This window comes from Toxorhynchites rutilus, chromosome 2, assembly GCF_029784135.1.
Source record: "Toxorhynchites rutilus septentrionalis strain SRP chromosome 2, ASM2978413v1, whole genome shotgun sequence".
NCBI lineage: Eukaryota > Metazoa > Arthropoda > Insecta > Diptera > Culicidae > Toxorhynchites > Toxorhynchites rutilus.
The window spans coordinates 135,040,486-135,066,616 of record NC_073745.1 but is presented as its reverse complement, the minus strand read 5'-3'; the positions used below and the strand labels follow the sequence as shown (position 1 = coordinate 135,066,616).

Below are 26,131 nucleotides of genomic sequence, written 5' to 3'. Positions count from 1 at the left end.
CATCAAATCAACGTTTTTGCTAGTTCTCTGTAATGCCACCGTTCTAATCACTGTGTTCTGCTTACAGATAACGAACTCTCTACTGGATAGCGGCCCATCGCTACAAACTCTTATGCTGGCCGACACCGAGTCAGAGAAGGCTAAATGGGTGGGTGCATTGAGCGAGTTACATCGGATCCTGAAACGAGAAAACCTTCCGAACACGGCAATATTCCGCGTCAAAGAAGTGTTGGACAGTTCGCTTTCGGCAATCCGGAGTGCGCTGAGTGCGCTCATCATGGACCCCGATCGAATTCTGCTTGGGACAGAGGATGGCTTGTTCTGTTTAGATTTGGACTGAAACGAAATTGCACGAATAGAGGAAAGCAAAACAGATATACCAATTATGGTATATAGCCGAGGAGCAGCAGTTGGTCATTTTGTGTGGCAAACAGAGACACCTGCGACTACTTTCAATACGCGCTTTGGAGGCTACAAATGTAGAGTGGATTGAGGTGACCGAATCCAAGAATTGTATAACAGCTTGCACCGGCATCATTGAACGTGGTCCACAGCTAGTGTTTTGTGTTGTCATCGCTCTGAAAAGACAAAATACCTCTCAAATTGTCGTTTATGTAGTTAATAGGAATCGTAGGCGTCATCATAAAATGTGTGGATTTACTGTTGCATATCTCGTGCAGAGTCTGCAGGTGCTTTCCGATATGCGACTAGCAGTGGGCCACACAAACGAAACACAAACTTTTGCATAACTCGAGAACTAATCAAGCAAAGTTTGGTATGTGAGGGTTTTTGGGTATGAGAAATGTTTCTATAATGGTATGACACTCCTCCCTCCTCTGGAATGGAGAGGGGGTCCCATAAAAATATTACACATATATCAATCAAAAATATTCCAACCTAACATGACAATTGAAAATTTTCGGAAAACTCTGAAGGAAAAGGGGAAAATTCGGAAAATGAAATTCCCATATGTTCTACAATTACATAGTGACAAGTGATGTTAGTCCATTTGATGTTTGCGCTAGTGAAATTGATCTTTATTCGAAACTGGAAATGGATTTTAATATGATGAAACGCACTCCTATATTTTCTTCTATCTATACAAAAAAAAAAGAATCGCCGGATGTGTTGATAAGAGCAGAACTCGAGGAAGGAATTGTCCGATTTAGGGCTGTCTTTATTCTATCATACAGAAACATTTCATTTGCAAGTGGTTGAAAAATCTTGAACGAGAATTGTGTCTGAAAATAATCTGATATTATAATGATGAGTTTTGTTAGTAATACTAGGAATGTTATAGTAAAATGTAAATTCAACGGGGTCGAATAGAAGATCAATCAATGAACAGTTCTGCGATTGGACCCATAAACTTACTCATAGTAAGAAAATGTGAATGTTTGAAGGTATCGATAACAAAAAACAAATTTTGGGCGGGACGAAGTTTGCCGGGTCAGCTAGTCAATAAATAAATAAATAAACAAATACATAAGTTAATAAATGAATGAAATAAAATGAAATGTAAAAAAAACTATATTCATTAAACTAATTTTTGGTGAAGTTTCTTCGATAACCCGGTAAACGGAAAACAATTCAAGCAACTTTAAAATTCTAGTTTAACTTACTCAGGTAAGGGATGATGATTTGCTTCCCTTTTTTCAGATGAATAATGATGTGTCATATTTTCTGCTTCTCTACCACAGGTATTGGATATGAGAGATCCTGAATTTGCGGTGACTGGAGTTCGCGAAAGTGACGTTATTCATGCAGCTGAGAAAGACGTTCCTTGTATCTTTAGGGTGAGTAATAAGTCAAGGAAATTTTGTATTACTTCGTCCCACCCAAAATTTGTTTTTTGTTATCAATACCTTCAACTATTCACGTTTTCTTACTAAGCGCAAGTTCATGAGCCCAATCGCAGAACTGTTCATTGATTGATCTTCTAATCGACCCCGTTGACGTACCTTTTACTAAAAAAATCCTAGTACTTCTACCAAAACTCATCATTACAATATCAGATTATTTTCAGACACAATTCTCGTTCAAAATTTTTCAACCACTTGCAAATAACATGTTTCTCCGTTACATGGAATAAACGTTTCATACATAAAATATGAGAGAATAACGACAGACCCCTACCATCTTCTCCCCTTAGAGAGGGGTGAGGAGTGTCTATTCCCCATAGAAACGTTTCGTGCCTCTTAAAATCTTCACATGCCAAATTTGGCTCCATTTGCTTGATTAGTTCACGAGTTATGCAGAAATTTGTGTTTCATTTGTATGGCAGCCCCCCTTTAGAGAGGGGGTGGAGTATCTAACCACCATAGAATCATTTATTGCATCCCTAAAACCTTCATATGCCTAATTTGGTTTCATTTGCTAGATTAATTCTCGAGTAACGGGTGTTAAATAAAAAATGAGAATTTTTTCAATCACATATAAAAAAAATATTTTTTTCTTCATCGATTTCAGTATTTTTCATTAATAACATAATGTATTTTCTTCAAAAAAATGTCAGTGAATGTTTGAGTAAGTGCCGTGGTCTGCTGTTCGACGCAACTTTTTCGCGATGCTCTCACAAGAACGTTGTACGGCACTTGCGTCCATTTCCCGGATACAATTCCGGATTCTTGTAGTCAGTTGCTTCGTGTCCTTGGCCCTCCAATTGTTTTTATACACTAGGGCACTGAGTGAGCCAAAGAAATCCTCTATTGGGCGGCACTGGGGAAAGTTTGTTGGGTTACGATCTTTCGGCACGAACGGTATCTTTTTCTCCTCAAGACACGCCAGCGTCTTCTTGGGGTAATGGGAAGACGCCTTGTCCGGCCAGAAGACGTACTTCCCATCCGCGTGATGCTCATTTAGGAACGGCAGCAGTATTCTATCGAGGCACTCTTCTCGATAGATTTGTTGGTTGATCGCCAGACCGCTCGGCTTAAACCAAGGCTTTCAAATGCCCCGGTCGGAAATGGCGATGTACAACATAACCTTTTTTCAAACTTGTGCTTGAACTTGTGTTTCACTTCAGGCGGTGTGGATGACTTGTCGCTGGAGTAGTAATTATCATTAACTGGAATATGCGTTTTGGACAGCGGAAAATAGCTTTCGTCGTCCAGAACGAAAGACGTCCCGCGGTATTTTTTGGTCATCCACCAACACTGTGATTTAACCGTCTCAATCTGCTCCTCCGTGTACTCCGGCGACCCCGTCTTCTTCCTGTAGACGATTCCTTCCATCTTGAGGGTCCGATGGATCAATACGTTGGAGCAGCCATATTTCCGACCGGCGTCACGCAGGCTGGTTGCGTCCTTGTTGTCAAACAGCTTCTTTAACGATGTCTTCCTCTGCTTCGTCATTATCGTCACCGGACGACCACTTCCGACCTTCCGCTCTACGTTCAGGGAACCCAGGATACGATATACCGTACTGACAGGTACATTTTCTTCCTCAAAATGTGCCACCGTGAACTTTTCTCCTTGCTAGAAATGCGTTTCATAGAACCGTACAATGCGTTCGCGGAGCACGTGCTGTTTCGACGCCATCTTTGCTTTGACAAAATTCAAACTAGCAAAACCAATCACGCTTACAGTTTCTAGGGAGCCCAAAGAGCAATTTTCTTGCAGAAAGAAAATTTTACGCTCTTTATTTGAGTTACTGAAAGGTATTGAAAAAAAATTTATTTACTTTTTATTTAACACCCGTTAATGTAGAAATTTGTGTTTCATTTGTATGGCAGCCCCTGTTAGAGAGGGGGGTGGTGTGTCTAGCCACCTTACAAACAAAAAAGGATCGAGTTGAAGAGCTTTATGACACTCGAGAATCGCTGGGAGAAACTAAAAGTATCGCAGGAAAGCCATATCTCAGAAGGTTAAAATATGCAGGAATAAAGAATGCAGCATCTTGACGAACAGACGACACTACAATGAGCAACTGAACAGCGCACAGACAGGAGGCCAAGGCGGTGTTGGAGAGGATTACACCGATTCATTAGACAACGTTCCACCCCCTATGATGAGTGAATTTAAGGGAGAACATTAATCAGCTAAAGAACCACAAAAGACCTCACAGCGAAGCTTTTCAAGGGAAGTCCGTCCTTGTGCTATGTCGACTGGCCGCACCTCTATACAGACGCTCAGATAGGCCCCCTTCCCTGTTAGCATACGACCAAGATTCCACCGGGGTTGTTAACCCGGTGTTCACTATGGTTATTCGTACCCCAGTCGGCACCGCGGGGAGGTAGGGATAGGAGTTACTGCGCAAGAAACTAAAGGACCACGAACGGGATCTACTTTATATCTGCAGGTATACGAAATACCGTTGGATATGCTTTGCCCAGTCATTTACCAACCAAAACAATCGTAAAACAATTGACTCACACCAAAACTACCATGTGTGTTGTGCTCAGACGTGTCCGCGAGCGAAACAGTGAAGCTCAAAAGTAGCAAAAGAGTCGTGATGGAATTTACAATCGTCATCTGAATTGAAAACCATTGAGAAGCAACGAAGTAAACCCGGATGCCGTTGTCGCTCGTAGTATTGTTCTAAGTATCCGTCAGCGAACAGGCTTTATTACCGAGCAGGAAAGCAACTCAACAGAACGATGAAGCATGGTCTAGAGCCCAAGACTCACGCTCGGAGATTATATGAGCAGGTTCTGTTGGGGTACCATGGATGCCTGCTAAGATTGTATTTCGAACAGTTTCCTGGTCAAAAATTTAACTTAGCTACTCTGCTCCCCATTCTCTATTCCTAACTCTCCACTCTATAATCTTTACTTTCTACTATCAATTCCTTACCCTCTACACTCAGGGCAATTAGAAAGACACAAATGACATTGAATGATATGGTTCCCAGAGTAACTTTTACCGTCTCAACGTGAAAGTGCTACTTGCCTCATATTAAGCCTTGAATGTATTCTGAGTGGCAAGCTTCAGAATACGCGTGACCACTATGCAAATCGGAAGAAACTTCTTTGGCGAACGGGAATCGAACTCGAACTCGAACCTCCGGCAAGATATGTTAGAGACTAACCTTTCGACAGCGGGAACAAAATATGACTTACTCCTACTCTCAGCGAATTCAGAAAAAAAAAATCTTCTCGTCAATTCATAATTGGAACTCGACTATGTTGCATTGTCCATGTTCGAAGAAAACACTGTCCATGTATTTTTTAAACCATTTTATTTGAAATCAGTAAAAATTGTTTTATTCAACATGTATTGAAGCAGCATAGAATACATTTTGAAATATTTCATATAACATCCAAGTTTGTCCAAGTCCATAAGTACATACGTCCCTCGGTGTGGTCTTCAATCTATAAGGAATAATTCTGTTAAAAATTAGCAAAAGGTATAAATGGAATGAATACTTACATTAAATATCATTCGTGTTGCTTGATCCTACGCTTCTCAGGATTCGCTTGTTCACGGTCTTAAACTTGCTTGAACAGGAACTCAAATCATTTCATGCAAGAGAAGAGAATATCAATGAAATCTTCAACGAAAAAGTCCAATAAATAAATTATATGTGAATAGAATAACAAAATCCTAACAGGCAACTGAAAAAATGATGTAAAAATATTATATTGAATCCAACAACGAAAATCCTATCGAAAAACCCAATGCAAATAGCATAACAACAAAAATGCTAACATGAAAACAAAACATAAATATGAACATGAAAACAAACGCATAAAATCAACTAAACGTATAACAAAAGCTGAAGTAAAATCTGCTACATGGAATGGTATAACGAAAACAGAACAAAACAAAATAACAACTTGCAACAAGAAGAAAGCCAAACATAACACACACAAACATCCACCACCACATTCAGTTCATACGATTAATTTAAAATGAGCTGAAAATCGATTCCGCCACCTCGCCCACCATGAACAGTAGGAACCGGAAGCAGCATCGACTTATTAGGCTTACGCCTGTTTTTGCCTTCAGTCGCTGATTTTCCTGCTGAAGTTTTTCGTTCTCCGCCTTCATTTTGCAGAGATCTCTCTCAGCTTTTATCCGCTTAAAAATTGCATAATTGATCTCTGGAATATCTCCTGGTTCCCAGTCACACACATCATCGATGTCATCCTCCAGATGTGTGTCACTGGGAACGAGCTGCGGCGGAGTTATATCCTCGATCAACTCTGCATTCGAATCAATTAAATTCCCAAACCATACCTGGATATCACTAGGAACGAGCTGCGGCGGAGTTATATCCTCGATCAACTCTGCATTCGAATCAATTAAATTCCCAAACCATACCTGGATATCACTAGGAACGAGCTGCGGCGGAGTTATATCCTCGATCCACTCTGTATTCGAATCAATGAAATCCCCATACGAGACCTGGATATCACTAGGTACCAGCATCGGCGGAGTTTCGTCCTCAATCCTCTCAACGTTCGGGTCATTGTAGTTCAAAAACCATATTTTATGATTTTCTTCCGATTGTTGTTCGCTTGCATTCTGAACACCCTAGAAAAAAGATACTATTAGTGTTACCACACAATTTCAAAATGATTTTCCTTACTTTGTTTGAAGAACGATGTTTTCCCGGCCTAACTCCAGTCTCCTGACTGGCCGATGATCTTCTGGGAATCCTTGATCCTGTTGGAATTCTTGATTTAACTTGTCCTCGCTCCATTTTCGCTTCTGGTGATGATTATAGCTGCTTCTCTCATGTAACTATAATCATCAGTGAGCAAAATCGTCGCATCAACAAAATGCTTGCTTCGATTGAAAATTAAAATTCGGAAAATAGGATCCCGGCCTACTTTTGCATCAATTTTCATTCTGACATCGTTTCTTGTTTTATTGTTGTGTTTCATGATATAATTTCTCACACAGCTTGAGAAAATCTTTCTCTCAGGAATTGTTAGTGAATCCTTATTGGAAAATTGTTCAAAGTGCTTTTCGAAGTAGGACTTCATCAAACATAAAGATAAAGGGCGCACAATGACTCCCCTACGCTTGCAACCAGCTTGGATGAAATGGAAAAGCTCTACCTAGTAATTTTAAATTTGAATCGAAATAAATTCTTTATTTGTTGTTGTGAATGGAAACATGGTTGTGCCTTTTTGGCTCTTGTTGGATCTGGATCAAAGAACATTAAATTTCTGGAAAGGCAGGATTTGCAATGCAGTGTGTTACGGACTGATTTTCAGAATGTGATATAAGAACTATTTGGTTTGTTTTATGTATACATAACATCAAATCAACGTTTTTGCTAGTTCTCTGTAATGCCACCGTTCTAATCACTGTGTTCTGCTTACAGATAACGAACTCTCTACTGGATAGCGGCCCATCGCTACAAACTCTTATGCTGGCCGACACCGAGTCAGAGAAGGCTAAATGGGTGGGTGCATTGAGCGAGTTACATCGGATCCTGAAACGAGAAAACCTTCCGAACACGGCAATATTCCGCGTCAAAGAAGTGTTGGACAGTTCGCTTTCGGCAATCCGGAGTGCGCTGAGTGCGCTCATCATGGACCCCGATCGAATTCTGCTTGGGACAGAGGATGGCTTGTTCTGTTTAGATTTGGACTGAAACGAAATTGCACGAATAGAGGAAAGCAAAACAGATATACCAATTATGGTATATAGCCGAGGAGCAGCAGTTGGTCATTTTGTGTGGCAAACAGAGACACCTGCGACTACTTTCAATACGCGCTTTGGAGGCTACAAATGTAGAGTGGATTGAGGTGACCGAATCCAAGAATTGTATAACAGCTTGCACCGGCATCATTGAACGTGGTCCACAGCTAGTGTTTTGTGTTGTCATCGCTCTGAAAAGACAAAATACCTCTCAAATTGTCGTTTATGTAGTTAATAGGAATCGTAGGCGTCATCATAAAATGTGTGGATTTACTGTTGCATATCTCGTGCAGAGTCTGCAGGTGCTTTCCGATATGCGACTAGCAGTGGGCCACACAAACGAAACACAAACATTTGCATAACTCGAGAACTAATCAAGCAAAGTTTGGTATGTGAGGGTTTTTGGGTATGAGAAATGTTTCTATAATGGTATGACACTCCTCCCTCCTCTGGAATGGAGAGGGGGTCCCATAAAAATATTACACATATATCAATCAAAAATATTCCAACCTAACATGACAATTGAAAATTTTCGGAAAACTCTGAAGGAAAAGGGGAAAATTCGGAAAATGAAATTCCCATATGTTCTACAATTACATAGTGACAAGTGATGTTAGTCCATTTGATGTTTGCGCTAGTGAAATTGATCTTTATTCGAAACTGGAAATGGATTTTAATATGATGAAACGCACTCCTATATTTTCTTCTATCTATACAAAAAAAAAAGAATCGCCGGATGTGTTGATAAGAGCAGAACTCGAGGAAGGAATTGTCCGATTTAGGGCTGTCTTTATGCTATCATACAGAAACATTTCATTTGCAAGTGGTTGAAAAATCTTGAACGAGAATTGTGTCTGAAAATAATCTGATATTATAATGATGAGTTTTGTTAGTAATACTAGGAATGTTATAGTAAAATGTAAATTCAACGGGGTCGAATAGAAGATCAATCAATGAACAGTTCTGCGATTGGACCCATAAACTTACTCATAGTAAGAAAATGTGAATGTTTGAAGGTATCGATAACAAAAAACAAATTTTGGGCGGGACGAAGTTTGCCGGGTCAGCTAGTCAATAAATAAATAAATAAACAAATACATAAGTAAATAAATGAATGAAATAAAATGAAATGTAAAAAAACTATATTCATTAAACTAATTTTTGGTGAAGTTTCTTCGATAACCCGGTAAACGGAAAACAATTCAAGCAACTTTAAAATTCTAGTTTAACTTACTCAGGTAAGGGATGATGATTTGCTTCCCTTTTTTCAGATGAATAATGATGTGTCATATTTTCTGCTTCTCTACCACAGGTATTGGATATGAGAGATCCTGAATTTGCGGTGTCTGGAGTTCGCGAAAGTGACGTTATTCATGCAGCTGAGAAAGACGTTCCTTGTATCTTTAGGGTGAGTAATAAGTCAAGGAAATTTTGTATTACTTCGTCCCACCCAAAATTTGTTTTTTGTTATCAATACCTTCAACTATTCACGTTTTCTTACTAAGCGCAAGTTCATGAGCCCAATCGCAGAACTGTTCATTGATTGATCTTCTAATCGACCCCGTTGACGTACCTTTTACTAAAAAAATCCTAGTACTTCTACCAAAACTCATCATTACAATATCAGATTATTTTCAGACACAATTCTCGTTCAAGATTTTTCAACCACTTGCAAATAACATGTTTCTCCGTTACATGGAATAAACGTTTCATACATAAAATATGAGAGAATAACGACAGACCCCTACCATCTTCTCCCCTTAGAGAGGGGTGAGGAGTGTCTATTCCCCATAGAAACGTTTCGTGCCTCTTAAAATCTTCACATGCCAAATTTGGCTCCATTTGCTTGATTAGTTCACGAGTTATGCAGAAATTTGTGTTTCATTTGTATGGCAGCCCCCCTTTAGAGAGGGGGTGGAGTATCTAACCACCATAGAATCATTTATTGCATCCCTAAAACCTTCATATGCCTAATTTGGTTTCATTTGCTAGATTAATTCTCGAGTAACGGGTGTTAAATAAAAAATGAGAATTTTTTCAATCACATATAAAAAAAAATATTTTTTTCTTCATCGATTTCAGTATTTTTCATTAATAACATAATGTATTTTCTTCAAAAAAATGTCAGTGAATGTTTGAGTAAGGGCCGTGGTCTGCTGTTCGACGCAACTTTTTCGCGATGCTCTCACAAGAACGTTGTACGGCACTTGCGTCCATTTCCCGGATACAATTCCGGATTCTTGTAGTCAGTTGCTTCATGTCCTTGGCCCTCCAATTGTTTTTATACACTAGGGCACTGAGTGAGCCAAAGAAATCCTCTATTGGGCGGCACTGGGGAAAGTTTGTTGGGTTACGATCTTTCGGCACGAACGGTATCTTTTTCTCCTCAAGACACGCCAGCGTCTTCTTGGGGTAATGGGAAGACGCCTTGTCCGGCCAGAAGACGTACTTCCCATCCGCGTGATGCTCATTTAGGAACGGCAGCAGTATTCTATCGAGGCACTCTTCTCGATAGATTTGTTGGTTGATCGCCAGACCGCTCGGCTTAAACCAAGGCTTTCAAATGCCCCGGTCGGAAATGGCGATGTACAACATAACCTTTTTTTCAAACTTGTGCTTGAACTTGTGTTTCACTTCAGGCGGTGTGGATGACTTGTCGCTGGAGTAGTAATTATCATTAACTGGAATATGCGTTTTGGACAGCGGAAAATAGCTTTCGTCGTCCAGAACGAAAGACGTCCCGCGGTATTTTTTGGTCATCCACCAACACTGTGATTTAACCGTCTCAATCTGCTCCTCCGTGTACTCCGGCGACCCCGTCTTCTTCCTGTAGACGATTCCTTCCATCTTGAGGGTCCGATGGATCAATACGTGGGAGCAGCCATATTTCCGACCGGCGTCACGCAGGCTGGTTGCGTCCTTGTTGTCAAACAGCTTCTTTAACGATGTCTTCCTCTGCTTCGTCATTATCGTCACCGGACGACCACTTCCGACCTTCCGCTCTACGTTCAGGGAACCCAGGATACGATATACCGTACTGACAGGTACATTTTCTTCCTCAAAATGTGCCACCGTGAACTTTTCTCCTTGATAGAAATGCGTTTCATAGAACCGTACAATGCGTTCGCGGAGCACGTGCTGTTTCGACGCCATCTTTGCTTTGACAAAATTCAAACTAGCAAAACCAATCACGCTTACAGTTTCTAGGGAGCCCAAAGAGCAATTTTCTTGCAGAAAGAAAAGTTTACGCTCTTTATTTGAGTTACTGAAAGGTATTGAAAAAAAATTTATTTACTTTTTATTTAACACCCGTTAATGTAGAAATTTGTGTTTCATTTGTATGGCAGCCCCTCTTAGAGAGGGGGGTGGTGTGTCTAGCCACCTTACAAACAAAAAAGGATCGAGTTGAAGAGCTTTATGACACTCGAGAATCGCTGGGAGAAACTAAAAGTATCGCAGGAAAGCCATATCACAGAAGGTTAAAATATGCAGGAATAAAGAATGCAGCATCTTGACGAACAAACGCGAGGTGATCGAACGGTGGAGACAACACTACAATGAGCAACTGAACAGCGCACAGACAGGAGGCCAAGGCGGTGTTGGAGAGGATTACACCGATTCATTAGACAACGTTCCACCCCCTATGATGAGTGAATTTAAGGGAGAACATTAATCTGCTAAAGAACCACAAAAGACCTCACAGCGAAGCTTTTCAAGGGAAGTCCGTCCTTGTGCTATGTCGACTGGCCGCACCTCTATACAGACGCTCAGATAGGCCCCCTTCCCTGTTAGCATACGACCAAGATTCCACCGGGGTTGTTAACCCGGTGTTCACTATGGTTATTCGTACCCCAGTCGGCACCGCGGGGAGGTAGGGATAGGAGTTACTGCGCAAGAAACTAAAGGACCACGAACGGGATCTACTTTATATCTGCAGGTATACGAAATACCGTTGGATATGCTTTGCCCAGTCATTTACCAACCAAAACAATCGTAAAACAATTGACTCACACCAAAACTACCATGTGTGTTGTGCTCAGACGTGTCCGCGAGCGAAACAGTGAAGCTCAAAAGTAGCAAAAGAGTCGTGATGGAATTTACAATCGTCATCTGAATTGAAAACCATTGAGAAGCAACGAAGTAAACCCAGATGCCGTTGTCGCTCGTAGTATTGTTCTAAGTATCCGTCAGCGAACAGGCTTTATTACCGAGCAGGAAAGCAACTCAACAGAACGATGAAGCATGGTCTAGAGCCCAAGACTCACGCTCGGAGATTATATGAGCAGGTTCTGTTGGGGTACCATGGATGCCTGCTAAGATTGTATTTCGAACAGTTTCCTGGTCAAAAATTTAACTTAGCTACTCTGCTCCCCATTCTCTATTCCTAACTCTCCACTCTATAATCTTTACTTTCTACTATCAATTCCTTACCCTCTACACTCAGGGCAATTAGAAAGACACAAATGACATTGAATGATATGGTTCCCAGAGTAACTTTTACCGTCTCAACGTGAAAGTGCTACTTGCCTCATATTAAGCCTTGAATGTATTCTGAGTGGCAAGCTTCAGAATACGCGTGACCACTATGCAAATCGGAAGAAACTTCTTTGGCGAACGGGAATCGAACTCGAACTCGAACCTCCGGCAAGATATGTTAGAGACTAACCTTTCGACAGCGGGAACAAAATATGACTTACTCCTACTCTCAGCGAATTCAGAAAAAAAAATCTTCTCGTCAATTCATAATTGGAACTCGACTATGTTGCATTGTCCATGTTCGAAGAAAACACTGTCCATGTATATTTTAAACCATTTTATTTGAAATCAGTAAAAATTGTTTTATTCAACATGTATTGAAGCAGCATAGAATACATTTTGAAATATTTCATATAACATCCAAGTTTGTCCAAGTCCATAAGTACATACGTCCCTCGGTGTGGTCTTCAATCTATAAGGAATAATTCTGTTAAAAATTAGCAAAAGGTATAAATGGAATGAATACTTACATTAAATATCATTCGTGTTGCTTGATCCTACGCTTCTCAGGATTCGCTTGTTCACGGTCTTGAACTTGCTTGAACAGGAACTCAAATCATTTCATGCAAGAGAAGAGAATATCAATGAAATCTTCAACGAAAAAGTCCAATAAATAAATTATATGTGAATAGAATAAAAAAATCCTAACAGGCAACTGAAAAAATGATGTAAAAATATTATATTGAATCCAACAACGAAAATCCTATCGAAAAACCCAATGCAAATAGCATAACAACAAAAATGCTAACATGAAAACAAAACATAAATATGAACATGAAAACAAACGCATAAAATCAACTAAACGTATAACAAAAGCTGAAGTAAAATCTGCTACATGGAATGGTATAACGAAAACAGAACAAAACAAAATAACAACTTGCAACAAGAAGAAAGCCAAACATAACACACACAAACATCCACCACCACATTCAGTTCATACGATTAATTTAAAATGAGCTGAAAATCGATTCCGCCACCTCGCCCACCATGAACAGTAGGAACCGGAAGCAGCATCGACTTATTAGGCTTACGCCTGTTTTTGCCTTCAGTCGCTGATTTTCCTGCTGAAGTTTTTCGTTCTCCGCCTTCATTTTGCAGAGATCTCTCTCAGCTTTTATCCGCTTAAAAATTGCATAATTGATCTCTGGAATATCTCCTGGTTCCCAGTCACACACATCATCGATGTCATCCTCCAGATGTGTGTCACTGGGAACGAGCTGCGGCGGAGTTATATCCTCGATCAACTCTGCATTCGAATCAATTAAATTCCCAAACCATACCTGGATATCACTAGGAACGAGCTGCGGCGGAGTTATATCCTCGATCCACTCTGTATTCGAATCAATGAAATCCCCATACGAGACCTGGATATCACTAGGTACCAGCATCGGCGGAGTTTCGTCCTCAATCCTCTCAACGTTCGGGTCATTGTAGTTCAAAAACCATATTTTATGATTTTCTTCCGATTGTTGTTCGCTTGCATTCTGAACACCCTAGAAAAAAGATACTATTAGTGTTACCACACAATTTCAAAATGATTTTCCTTACTTTGTTTGAAGAACGATGTTTTCCCGGCCTAACTCCAGTCTCCTGACTGGCCGATGATCTTCTGGGAATCCTTGATCCTGTTGGAATTCTTGATTTAACTTGTCCTCGCTCCATTTTCGCTTCTGGTGATGATTATAGCTGCTTCTCTCATGTAACTATAATCATCAGTGAGCAAAATCGTCGCATCAACAAAATGCTTGCTTCGATTGAAAATTAAAATTCGGAAAATAGGATCCCGGCCTACTTTTGCATCAATTTTCATTCTGACATCGTTTCTTGTTTTATTGTTGTGTTTCATGATATAATTTCTCACACAGCTTGAGAAAATCTTTCTCTCAGGAATTGTTAGTGAATCCTTATTGGAAAATTGTTCAAAGTGCTTTTCGAAGTAGGACTTCATCAAACATAAAGATAAAGGGCGCACAATGACTCCCCTACGCTTGCAACCAGCATGGATGAAATGGAAAAGCTCTACCTAGTAATTTTAAATTTGAATCGAAATAAATTCTTTATTTGTTGTTGTGAATGGAAACATGGTTGTGCCTTTTTGGCTCTTGTTGGATCTGGATCACAGAACATTAAATTTCTGGAAAGGCAGGATTTGTAATGCAGTGTGTTACGGACTGATTTTCAGAATGTGATATAAGAACTATTTGGTTTGTTTTATGTATACATAACATCAAATCAACGTTTTTGCTAGTTCTCTGTAATGCCACCGTTCTAATCACTGTGTTCTGCTTACAGATAACGAACTCTCTACTGGATAGCGGCCCATCGCTACAAACTCTTATGCTGGCCGACACCGAGTCAGAGAAGGCTAAATGGGTGGGTGCATTGAGCGAGTTACATCGGATCCTGAAACGAGAAAACCTTCCGAACACGGCAATATTCCGCGTCAAAGAAGTGTTGGACAGTTCGCTTTCGGCAATCCGGAGTGCGCTGAGTGCGCTCATCATGGACCCCGATCGAATTCTGCTTGGGACAGAGGATGGCTTGTTCTGTTTAGATTTGGACTGAAACGAAATTGCACGAATAGAGGAAAGCAAAACAGATATACCAATTATGGTATATAGCCGAGGAGCAGCAGTTGGTCATTTTGTGTGGCAAACAGAGACACCTGCGACTACTTTCAATACGCGCTTTGGAGGCTACAAATGTAGAGTGGATTGAGGTGACCGAATCCAAGAATTGTATAACAGCTTGCACCGGCATCATTGAACGTGGTCCACAGCTAGTGTTTTGTGTTGTCATCGCTCTGAAAAGACAAAATACCTCTCAAATTGTCGTTTATGTAGTTAATAGGAATCGTAGGCGTCATCATAAAATGTGTGGATTTACTGTTGCATATCTCGTGAAGAGTCTGCAGGTGCTTTCCGATATGCGACTAGCAGTGGGCCACACAAACGAAACACAAACATTTGCATAACTCGAGAACTAATCAAGCAAAGTTTGGTATGTGAGGGTTTTTGGGTATGAGAAATGTTTCTATAATGGTATGACACTCCTCCCTCCTCTGGAATGGAGAGGGGGTCCCATAAAAATATTACACATATATCAATCAAAAATATTCCAACCTAACATGACAATTGAAAATTTTCGGAAAACTCTGAAGGAAAAGGGGAAAATTCGGAAAATGAAATTCCCATATGTTCTACAATTACATAGTGACAAGTGATGTTAGTCCATTTGATGTTTGCGCTAGTGAAATTGATCTTTATTCGAAACTGGAAATGGATTTTAATATGATGAAACGCACTCCTATATTTTCTTCTATCTATACAAAAAAAAAAAAGAATCGCCGGATGTGTTGATAAGAGCAGAACTCGAGGAAGGAATTGTCCGATTTAGGGCTGTCTTTATTCTATCATACAGAAACATTTCATTTGCAAGTGGTTGAAAAATCTTGAACGAGAATTGTGTCTGAAAATAATCTGATATTATAATGATGAGTTTTGTTAGTAATACTAGGAATGTTATACTAAAATGTAAATTCAACGGGGTCGAATAGAAGATCAATCAATGAACAGTTCTGCGATTGGACCCATAAACTTACTCATAGTAAGAAAATGTGAATGTTTGAAGGTATCGATAACAAAAAACAAATTTTGGGCGGGACGAAGTTTGCCGGGTCAGCTAGTCAATAAATAAATAAATAAACAAATACATAAGTAAATAAATGAATGAAATAAAATGAAATATAAAAAAACTATATTCATTAAACTAATTTTTGGTGAAGTTTCTTCGATAACCCGGTAAACGGAAAACAATTCAAGCAACTTTAAAATTCTAGTTTAACTTACTCAGGTAAGGGATGATGATTTGCTTCCCTTTTTTCAGATGAATAATGATGTGTCATATTTTCTGCTTCTCTACCACAGGTATTGGATATGAGAGATCCTGAATTTGCAGTGTCTGGAGTTCGCGAAAGTGACGTTATTCATGCAGCTGAGAAAGACGTTCCTTGTATCTTTAGGGTGAGTAATAAGTCAAGGAAATTTTGTATTACTTCGTCCCACCCAAAATTTGTTTTTTGTTATCAATACCTTCAACTATTCACGTTTTCTTACTAAGCGCAAGTTCATGAGCCCAATCGCAGAACTGTTCATTGATTGATCTTCTAATCGACCCCGTTGACGTACCTTTTACTAAAAAAATCCTAGTACTTCTACCAAAACTCATCATTACAATATCAGATTATTTTCAGACACAATTCTCGTTCAAGATTTTTCAACCACTTGCAAATAACATGTTTCTCCGTTACATGGAATAAACGTTTCATACATAAAATATGAGAGAATAACGACAGACCCCTACCATCTTCTCCCCTTAGAGAGGGGTGAGGAGTGTCTATTCCCCATAGAAACGTTTCGTGCCTCTTAAAATCTTCACATGCCAAATTTGGCTCCATTTGCTTGATTAGTTCACGAGTTATGCAGAAATTTGTGTTTCATTTGTATGGCAGCCCCCCTTTAGAGAGGGGGTGGAGTATCTAACCACCATAGAATCATTTATTGCATCCCTAAAACCTTCATATGCCTAATTTGGTTTCATTTGCTAGATTAATTCTCGAGTAACGGGTGTTAAATAAAAAATGAGAATTTTTTCAATCACATATAAAAAAAATATTTTTTTCTTCATCGATTTCAGTATTTTTCATTAATAACATAATGTATTTTCTTCAAAAAAATGTCAGTGAATGTTTGAGTAAGGGCCGTGGTCTGCTGTTCGACGCAACTTTTTCGCGATGCTCTCACAAGAACGTTGTACGGCACTTGCGTCCATTTCCCGGATACAATTCCGGATTCTTGTAGTCAGTTGCTTCGTGTCCTTGGCCCTCCAATTGTTTTTATACACTAGGGCACTGAGTGAGCCAAAGAAATCCTCTATTGGGCGGCACTGGGGAAAGTTTGTTGGGTTACGATCTTTCGGCACGAACGGTATCTTTTTCTCCTCAAGACACGCCAGCGTCTTCTTGGGGTAATGGGAAGACGCCTTGTCCGGCCAGAAGACGTACTTCCCATCCGCGTGATGCTCATTTAGGAACGGCAGCAGTATTCTATCGAGGCACTCTTCTCGATAGATTTGTTGGTTGATCGCCAGACCGCTCGGCTTAAACCAAGGCTTTCAAATGCCCCGGTCGGAAATGGCGATGTACAACATAACCTTTTTTTCAAACTTGTGCTTGAACTTGTGTTTCACTCCAGGCGGTGTGGATGACTTGTCGCTGGAGTAGTAATTATCATTAACTGGAATATGCGTTTTGGACAGCGGAAAATAGCTTTCGTCGTCCAGAACGAAAGACGTCCCGCGGTATTTTTTGGTCATCCACCAACACTGTGATTTAACCGTCTCAATCTGCTCCTCCGTGTACTCCGGCGACCCCGTCTTCTTCCTGTAGACGATTCCTTCCATCTTGAGGGTCCGATGGATCAATACGTGGGAGCAGCCATATTTCCGACCGGCGTCACGCAGGCTGGTTGCGTCCTTGTTGTCAAACAGCTTCTTTAACGATGTCTTCCTCTGCTTCGTCATTATCGTCACCGGACGACCACTTCCGACCTTCCGCTCTACGTTCAGGGAACCCAGGATACGATATACCGTACTGACAGGTACATTTTCTTCCTCAAAATGTGCCACCGTGAACTTTTCTCCTTGCTAGAAATGCGTTTCATAGAACCGTACAATGCGTTCGCGGAGCACGTGCTGTTTCGACGCCATCTTTGCTTTGACAAAATTCAAACTAGCAAAACCAATCACGCTTACAGTTTCTAGGGAGCCCAAAGAGCAATTTTCTTGCAGAAAGAAAAGTTTACGCTCTTTATTTGAGTTACTGAAAGGTATTGAAAAAAAATTTATTTACTTTTTATTTAACACCCGTTAATGTAGAAATTTGTGTTTCATTTGTATGGCAGCCCCTCTTAGAGAGGGGGGTGGTGTGTCTAGCCACCTTACAAACAAAAAAGGATCGAGTTGAAGAGCTTTATGACACTCGAGAATCGCTGGGAGAAACTAAAAGTATCGCAGGAAAGCCATATCACAGAAGGTTAAAATATGCAGGAATAAAGAATGCAGCATCTTGACGAACAAACGCGAGGTGATCGAACGGTGGAGACAACACTACAATGAGCAACTGAACAGCGCACAGACAGGAGGCCAAGGCGGTGTTGGAGAGGATTACACCGATTCATTAGACAACGTTCCACCCCCTATGATGAGTGAATTTAAGGGAGAACATTAATCTGCTAAAGAACCACAAAAGACCTCACAGCGAAGCTTTTCAAGGGAAGTCCGTCCTTGTGCTATGTCGACTGGCCGCACCTCTATACAGACGCTCAGATAGGCCCCCTTCCCTGTTAGCATACGACCAAGATTCCACCGGGGTTGTTAACCCGGTGTTCACTATGGTTATTCGTACCCCAGTCGGCACCGCGGGGAGGTAGGGATAGGAGTTACTGCGCAAGAAACTAAAGGACCACGAACGGGATCTACTTTATATCTGCAGGTATACGAAATACCGTTGGATATGCTTTGCCCAGTCATTTACCAACCAAAACAATCGTAAAACAATTGACTCACACCAAAACTACCATGTGTGTTGTGCTCAGACGTGTCCGCGAGCGAAACAGTGAAGCTCGAAAGTAGCAAAAGAGTCGTGATGGAATTTACAATCGTCATCTGAATTGAAAACCATTGAGAAGCAACGAAGTAAACCCGGATGCCGTTGTCGCTCGTAGTATTGTTCTAAGTATCCGTCAGCGAACAGGCTTTATTACCGAGCAGGAAAGCAACTCAACAGAACGATGAAGCATGGTCTAGAGCCCAAGACTCACGCTCGGAGATTATATGAGCAGGTTCTGTTGGGGTACCATGGATGCCTGCTAAGATTGTATTTCGAACAGTTTCCTGGTCAAAAATTTAACTTAGCTACTCTGCTCCCCATTCTCTATTCCTAACTCTCCACTCTATAATCTTTACTTTCTACTATCAATTCCTTACCCTCTACACTCAGGGCAATTAGAAAGACACAAATGACATTGAATGATATGGTTCCCAGAGTAACTTTTACCGTCTCAACGTGAAAGTGCTACTTGCCTCATATTAAGCCTTGAATGTATTCTGAGTGGCAAGCTTCAGAATACGCGTGACCACTATGCAAATCGGAAGAAACTTCTTTGGCGAACGGGAATCGAACTCGAACTCGAACCTCCGGCAAGATATGTTAGAGACTAACCTTTCGACAGCGGGAACAAAATATGACTTACTCCTACTCTCAGCGAATTCAGAAAAAAAAATCTTCTCGTCAATTCATAATTGGAACTCGACTATGTTGCATTGTCCATGTTCGAAGAAAACACTGTCCATGTATATTTTAAACCATTTTATTTGAAATCAGTAAAAATTGTTTTATTCAACATGTATTGAAGCAGCATAGAATACATTTTGAAATATTTCATATAACATCCAAGTTTGTCCAAGTCCATAAGTACATACGTCCCTCGGTGTGGTCTTCAATCTATAAGGAATAATTCTGTTAAAAATTAGCAAAAGGTATAAATGGAATGAATACTTACATTAAATATCATTCGTGTTGCTTGATCCTACGCTTCTCAGGATTCGCTTGTTCACGGTCTTGAACTTGCTTGAACAGGAACTCAAATCATTTCATGCAAGAGAAGAGAATATCAATGAAATCTTCAACGAAAAAGTCCAATAAATAAATTATATGTGAATAGAATAAAAAAATCCTAACAGGCAACTGAAAAAATGATGTAAAAATATTATATTGAATCCAACAACGAAAATCCTATCGAAAAACCCAATGCAAATAGCATAACAACAAAAATGCTAACATGAAAACAAAACATAAATATGAACATGAAAACAAACGCATAAAATCAACTAAACGTATAACAAAAGCTGAAGTAAAATCTGCTACATGGAATGGTATAACGAAAACAGAACAAAACAAAATAACAACTTGCAACAAGAAGAAAGCCAAACATAACACACACAAACATCCACCACCACATTCAGTTCATACGATTAATTTAAAATGAGCTGAAAATCGATTCCGCCACCTCGCCCACCATGAACAGTAGGAACCGGAAGCAGCATCGACTTATTAGGCTTACGCCTGTTTTTGCCTTCAGTCGCTGATTTTCCTGCTGAAGTTTTTCGTTCTCCGCCTTCATTTTGCAGAGATCTCTCTCAGCTTTTATCCGCTTAAAAATTGCATAATTGATCTCTGGAATATCTCCTGGTTCCCAGTCACACACATCATCGATGTCATCCTCCAGATGTGTGTCACTGGGAACGAGCTGCGGCGGAGTTATATCCTCGATCAACTCTGCATTCGAATCAATTAAATTCCCAAACCATACCTGGATATCACTAGGAACGAGCTGCGGCGGAGTTATATCCTCGATCCACTCTGTATTCGAATCAATGAAATCCCCATACGAGACCTGGATATCACTAGGTACCAGCATCGGCGGAGTTTCGTCCTCAATCCTCTCAACGTTCGGGTCATTGTAGTTCAAAAACCATATTTTATGATTTTCTTCCGATTGTTGTTCGCTTGCATTCTGAACACCCTAGAAAAAAGATACTATTAGTGTTACCACACAATTTCAAAATGATTTTCCTTACTTTGTTTGAAGAACGATGTTTTCCCGGCCTAACTCCAGTCTCCTGACTGGCCGATGATCTTCTGGGAATCCTTGATCCTGTTGGAATTCTTGATTTAACTTGTCCTCGCTCCATTTTCGCTTCTGGTGATGATTATAGCTGCTTCTCTCATGTAACTATAATCATCAGTGAGCAAAATCGTCGCATCAACAAAATGCTTGCTTCGATTGAAAATTAAAATTCGGAAAATAGGATCCCGGCCTACTTTTGCATCAATTTTCATTCTGACATCGTTTCTTGTTTTATTGTTGTGTTTCATGATATAATTTCTCACACAGCTTGAGAAAATCTTTCTCTCAGGAATTGTTAGTGAATCCTTATTGGAAAATTGTTCAAAGTGCTTTTCGAAGTAGGACTTCATCAAACATAAAGATAAAGGGCGCACAATGACTCCCCTACGCTTGCAACCAGCATGGATGAAATGGAAAAGCTCTACCTAGTAATTTTAAATTTGAATCGAAATAAATTATTTATTTGTTGTTGTGAATGGAAACATGGTTGTGCCTTTTTGGCTCTTGTTGGATCTGGATCAAAGAACATTAAATTTCTGGAAAGGCAGGATTTGCAATGCAGTGTGTTACGGACTGATTTTCAGAATGTGATATAAGAACTATTTGGTTTGTTTTATGTATACATAACATCAAATCAACGTTTTTGCTAGTTCTCTGTAATGCCACCGTTCTAATCACTGTGTTCTGCTTACAGATAACGAACTCTCTACTGGATAGCGGCCCATCGCTACAAACTCTTATGCTGGCCGACACCGAGTCAGAGAAGGCTAAATGGGTGGGTGCATTGAGCGAGTTACATCGGATCCTGAAACGAGAAAACCTTCCGAACACGGCAATATTCCGCGTCAAAGAAGTGTTGGACAGTTCCCTTTCGGCAATCCGGAGTGCGCTGAGTGCGCTCATCATGGACCCCGATCGAATTCTGCTTGGGACAGAGGATGGCTTGTTCTGTTTAGATTTGGACTGAAACGAAATTGCACGAATAGAGGAAAGCAAAACAGATATACCAATTATGGTATATAGCCGAGGAGCAGCAGTTGGTCATTTTGTGTGGCAAACAGAGACACCTGCGACTACTTTCAATACGCGCTTTGGAGGCTACAAATGTAGAGTGGATTGAGGTGACCGAATCCAAGAATTGTATAACAGCTTGCACCGGCATCATTGAACGTGGTCCACAGCTAGTGTTTTGTGTTGTCATCGCTCTGAAAAGACAAAATACCTCTCAAATTGTCGTTTATGTAGTTAATAGGAATCGTAGGCGTCATCATAAAATGTGTGGATTTACTGTTGCATATCTCGTGCAGAGTCTGCAGGTGCTTTCCGATATGCGACTAGCAGTGGGCCACACAAACGAAACACAAACATTTGCATAACTCGAGAACTAATCAAGCAAAGTTTGGTATGTGAGGGTTTTTGGGTATGAGAAATGTTTCTATAATGGTATGACACTCCTTCCTCCTCTGGAATGGAGAGGGGGTCCCATAAAAATATTACACATATATCAATCAAAAATATTCCAACCTAACATGACAATTGAAAATTTTCGGAAAACTCTGAAGGAAAAGGGGAAAATTCGGAAAATGAAATTCCCATATGTTCTACAATTACATAGTGACAAGTGATGTTAGTCCATTTGATGTTTGCGCTAGTGAAATTGATCTTTATTCGAAACTGGAAATGGATTTTAATATGATGAAACGCACTCCTATATTTTCTTCTATCTATACAAAAAAAAAAAGAATCGCCGGATGTGTTGATAAGAGCAGAACTCGAGGAAGGAATTGTCCGATTTAGGGCTGTCTTTATTCTATCATACAGAAACATTTCATTTGCAAGTGGTTGAAAAATCTTGAACGAGAATTGTGTCTGAAAATAATCTGATATTATAATGATGAGTTTTGTTAGTAATACTAGGAATGTTATAGTAAAATGTAAATTCAACGGGGTCGAATAGAAGATCAATCAATGAACAGTTCTGCGATTGGACCCATAAACTTACTCATAGTAAGAAAATGTGAATGTTTGAAGGTATCGATAACAAAAAACAAATTTTGGGCGGGACGAAGTTTGCCGGGTCAGCTAGTCAATAAATAAATAAATAAACAAATACATAAGTTAATAAATGAATGAAATAAAATGAAATGTAAAAAAAACTATATTCATTAAACTAATTTTTGGTGAAGTTTCTTCGATAACCCGGTAAACGGAAAACAATTCAAGCAACTTTAAAATTCTAGTTTAACTTACTCAGGTAAGGGATGATGATTTGCTTCCCTTTTTTCAGATGAACAATGATGTGTCATATTTTCTGCTTCTCTACCACAGGTATTGGATATGAGAGATCCTGAATTTGCGGTGTCTGGAGTTCGCGAAAGTGACGTTATTCATGCAGCTGAGAAAGACGTTCCTTGTATCTTTAGGGTGAGTAATAAGTCAAGGAAATTTTGTATTACTTCGTCCCACCCAAAATTTGTTTTTTGTTATCAATACCTTCAACTATTCACGTTTTCTTACTAAGCGCAAGTTCATGAGCCCAATCGCAGAACTGTTCATTGATTGATCTTCTAATCGACCCCGTTGACGTACCTTTTACTAAAAAAATCCTAGTACTTCTACCAAAACTCATCATTACAATATCAGATTATTTTCAGACACAATTCTCGTTCAAGATTTTTCAACCACTTGCAAATAACATGTTTCTCCGTTACATGGAATAAACGTTTCATACATAAAATATGAGAGAATAACGACAGACCCCTACCATCTTCTCCCCTTAGAGAGGGGTGAGGAGTGTCTATTCCCCATAGAAACGTTTCGTGCCTCTTAAAATCTTCACATGCCAAATTTGGCTCCATTTGCTTGATTAGTTCACGAGTTATGCAGAAATTTGTGTTTCATTTGTATGGCAGCCCCCCTTTAGAGAGGGGGTGGAGTATCTAACCACCATAGAATCATTTATTGCATCCCTAAAACCTTCATATGCCTAATTTGGTTTCATTTGCTAGATTAATTCTCGAGTAACGGGTGTTAAATAAAAAATGAGAATTTTTTCAATCACATATAAAAAAAATATTTTTTTCTTCATCGATTTCAGTATTTTTCATTAATAACATAATGTATTTTCTTCAAAAAAATGTCAGTGAATGTTTGAGTAAGGGCCGTGGTCTGCTGTTCGACGCAACTTTTTCGCGATGCTCTCACAAGAACGTTGTACGGCACTTGCGTCCATTTCCCGGATACAATTCCGGATTCTTGTAGTCAGTTGCTTCGTGTCCTTGGCCCTCCAATTGTTTTTATACACTAGGGCACTGAGTGAGCCAAAGAAATCCTCTATTGGGCGGCACTGGGGAAAGTTTGTTGGGTTACGATCTTTCGGCACGAACGGTATCTTTTTCTCCTCAAGACACGCCAGCGTCTTCTTGGGGTAATGGGAAGACGCCTTGTCCGGCCAGAAGACGTACTTCCCATCCGCGTGATGCTCATTTAGGAACGGCAGCAGTATTCTATCGAGGCACTCTTCTCGATAGATTTGTTGGTTGATCGCCAGACCGCTCGGCTTAAACCAAGGCTTTCAAATGCCCCGGTCGGAAATGGCGATGTACAACATAACCTTTTTTTCAAACTTGTGCTTGAACTTGTGTTTCACTTCAGGCGGTGTGGATGACTTGTCGCTGGAGTAGTAATTATCATTAACTGGAATATGCGTTTTGGACAGCGGAAAATAGCTTTCGTCGTCCAGAACGAAAGACGTCCCGCGGTATTTTTTGGTCATCCACCAACACTGTGATTTAACCGTCTCAATCTGCTCCTCCGTGTACTCCGGCGACCCCGTCTTCTTCCTGTAGACGATTCCTTCCATCTTGAGGGTCCGATGGATCAATACGTGGGAGCAGCCATATTTCCGACCGGCGTCACGCAGGCTGGTTGCGTCCTTGTTGTCAAACAGCTTCTTTAACGATGTCTTCCTCTGCTTCGTCATTATCGTCACCGGACGACCACTTCCGACCTTCCGCTCTACGTTCAGGGAACCCAGGATACGATATACCGTACTGACAGGTACATTTTCTTCCTCAAAATGTGCCACCGTGAACTTTTCTCCTTGCTAGAAATGCGTTTCATAGAACCGTACAATGCGTTCGCGGAGCACGTGCTGTTTCGACGCCATCTTTGCTTTGACAAAATTCAAACTAGCAAAACCAATCACGCTTACAGTTTCTAGGGAGCCCAAAGAGCAATTTTCTTGCAGAAAGAAAAGTTTACGCTCTTTATTTGAGTTACTGAAAGGTATTGAAAAAAAATTTATTTACTTTTTATTTAACACCCGTTAATGTAGAAATTTGTGTTTCATTTGTATGGCAGCCCCTCTTAGAGAGGGGGGTGGTGTGTCTAGCCACCTTACAAACAAAAAAGGATCGAGTTGAAGAGCTTTATGACACTCGAGAATCGCTGGGAGAAACTAAAAGTATCGCAGGAAAGCCATATCACAGAAGGTTAAAATATGCAGGAATAAAGAATGCAGCATCTTGACGAACAAACGCGAGGTGATCGAACGGTGGAGACAACACTACAATGAGCAACTGAACAGCGCACAGACAGGAGGCCAAGGCGGTGTTGGAGAGGATTACACCGATTCATTAGACAACGTTCCACCCCCTATGATGAGTGAATTTAAGGGAGAACATTAATCTGCTAAAGAACCACAAAAGACCTCACAGCGAAGCTTTTCAAGGGAAGTCCGTCCTTGTGCTATGTCGACTGGCCGCACCTCTATACAGACGCTCAGATAGGCCCCCTTCCCTGTTAGCATACGACCAAGATTCCACCGGGGTTGTTAACCCGGTGTTCACTATGGTTATTCGTACCCCAGTCGGCACCGCGGGGAGGTAGGGATAGGAGTTACTGCGCAAGAAACTAAAGGACCACGAACGGGATCTACTTTATATCTGCAGGTATACGAAATACCGTTGGATATGCTTTGCCCAGTCATTTACCAACCAAAACAATCGTAAAACAATTGACTCACACCAAAACTACCATGTGTGTTGTGCTCAGACGTGTCCGCGAGCGAAACAGTGAAGCTCAAAAGTAGCAAAAGAGTCGTGATGGAATTTACAATCGTCATCTGAATTGAAAACCATTGAGAAGCAACGAAGTAAACCCGGATGCCGTTGTCGCTCGTAGTATTGTTCTAAGTATCCGTCAGCGAACAGGCTTTATTACCGAGCAGGAAAGCAACTCAACAGAACGATG

At 40.4% G+C, this 26,131-nt stretch overlaps 3 protein-coding genes across 3 annotated transcripts; all 3 read right to left on the bottom strand.

Moving 5' to 3' along the window:
• Nucleotides 1-5,274: 5,274 nt before the first annotated feature.
• LOC129771906 (uncharacterized) lies at nucleotides 5,275-6,645 on the bottom strand. Its single transcript, XM_055776031.1, has 2 exons — nucleotides 6,532-6,645; nucleotides 5,275-6,476 (listed from the first exon to the last, which is right to left on the bottom strand). Exons 1-2 carry the CDS (start codon nucleotides 6,643-6,645, stop codon nucleotides 5,847-5,849), a joined length of 744 nt encoding a protein of 247 aa, XP_055632006.1. The 3' UTR covers nucleotides 5,275-5,846.
• A 6,305-nt stretch (nucleotides 6,646-12,950) lies between these two features.
• On the bottom strand, nucleotides 12,951-13,793 carry LOC129764345 (uncharacterized). The gene is made up of 2 exons (XM_055763327.1): nucleotides 13,680-13,793; nucleotides 12,951-13,624 (listed from the first exon to the last, which is right to left on the bottom strand). Exons 1-2 carry the CDS (start codon nucleotides 13,791-13,793, stop codon nucleotides 13,079-13,081), a joined length of 660 nt encoding a protein of 219 aa, XP_055619302.1. The 3' UTR covers nucleotides 12,951-13,078.
• Nucleotides 13,794-20,099: 6,306 nt separating this feature from the next.
• LOC129764359 (uncharacterized) lies at nucleotides 20,100-20,942 on the bottom strand. The gene is made up of 2 exons (XM_055763352.1): nucleotides 20,829-20,942; nucleotides 20,100-20,773 (listed from the first exon to the last, which is right to left on the bottom strand). The coding sequence occupies exons 1-2, from the start codon at nucleotides 20,940-20,942 to the stop codon at nucleotides 20,228-20,230; spliced, it is 660 nt and encodes a 219-aa protein (XP_055619327.1). The 3' UTR covers nucleotides 20,100-20,227.
• Nucleotides 20,943-26,131: the final 5,189 nt, after the last annotated feature.

Coding starts and splice junctions, on each gene's coding strand:
- LOC129771906 (XM_055776031.1), bottom strand. CDS start 6,645: ATGGAGCGAGGACAAGTTAAATCAAGAATTCCAACAGGATCAAGGATT. Junction 6,477..6,531: donor AACATCGTTCTTCAAACAAA/GTAAGGAAAATC, acceptor TCTTTTTTCTAG/GGTGTTCAGAATGCAAGCGA.
- LOC129764345 (XM_055763327.1), bottom strand. CDS start 13,793: ATGGAGCGAGGACAAGTTAAATCAAGAATTCCAACAGGATCAAGGATT. Junction 13,625..13,679: donor AACATCGTTCTTCAAACAAA/GTAAGGAAAATC, acceptor TCTTTTTTCTAG/GGTGTTCAGAATGCAAGCGA.
- LOC129764359 (XM_055763352.1), bottom strand. CDS start 20,942: ATGGAGCGAGGACAAGTTAAATCAAGAATTCCAACAGGATCAAGGATT. Junction 20,774..20,828: donor AACATCGTTCTTCAAACAAA/GTAAGGAAAATC, acceptor TCTTTTTTCTAG/GGTGTTCAGAATGCAAGCGA.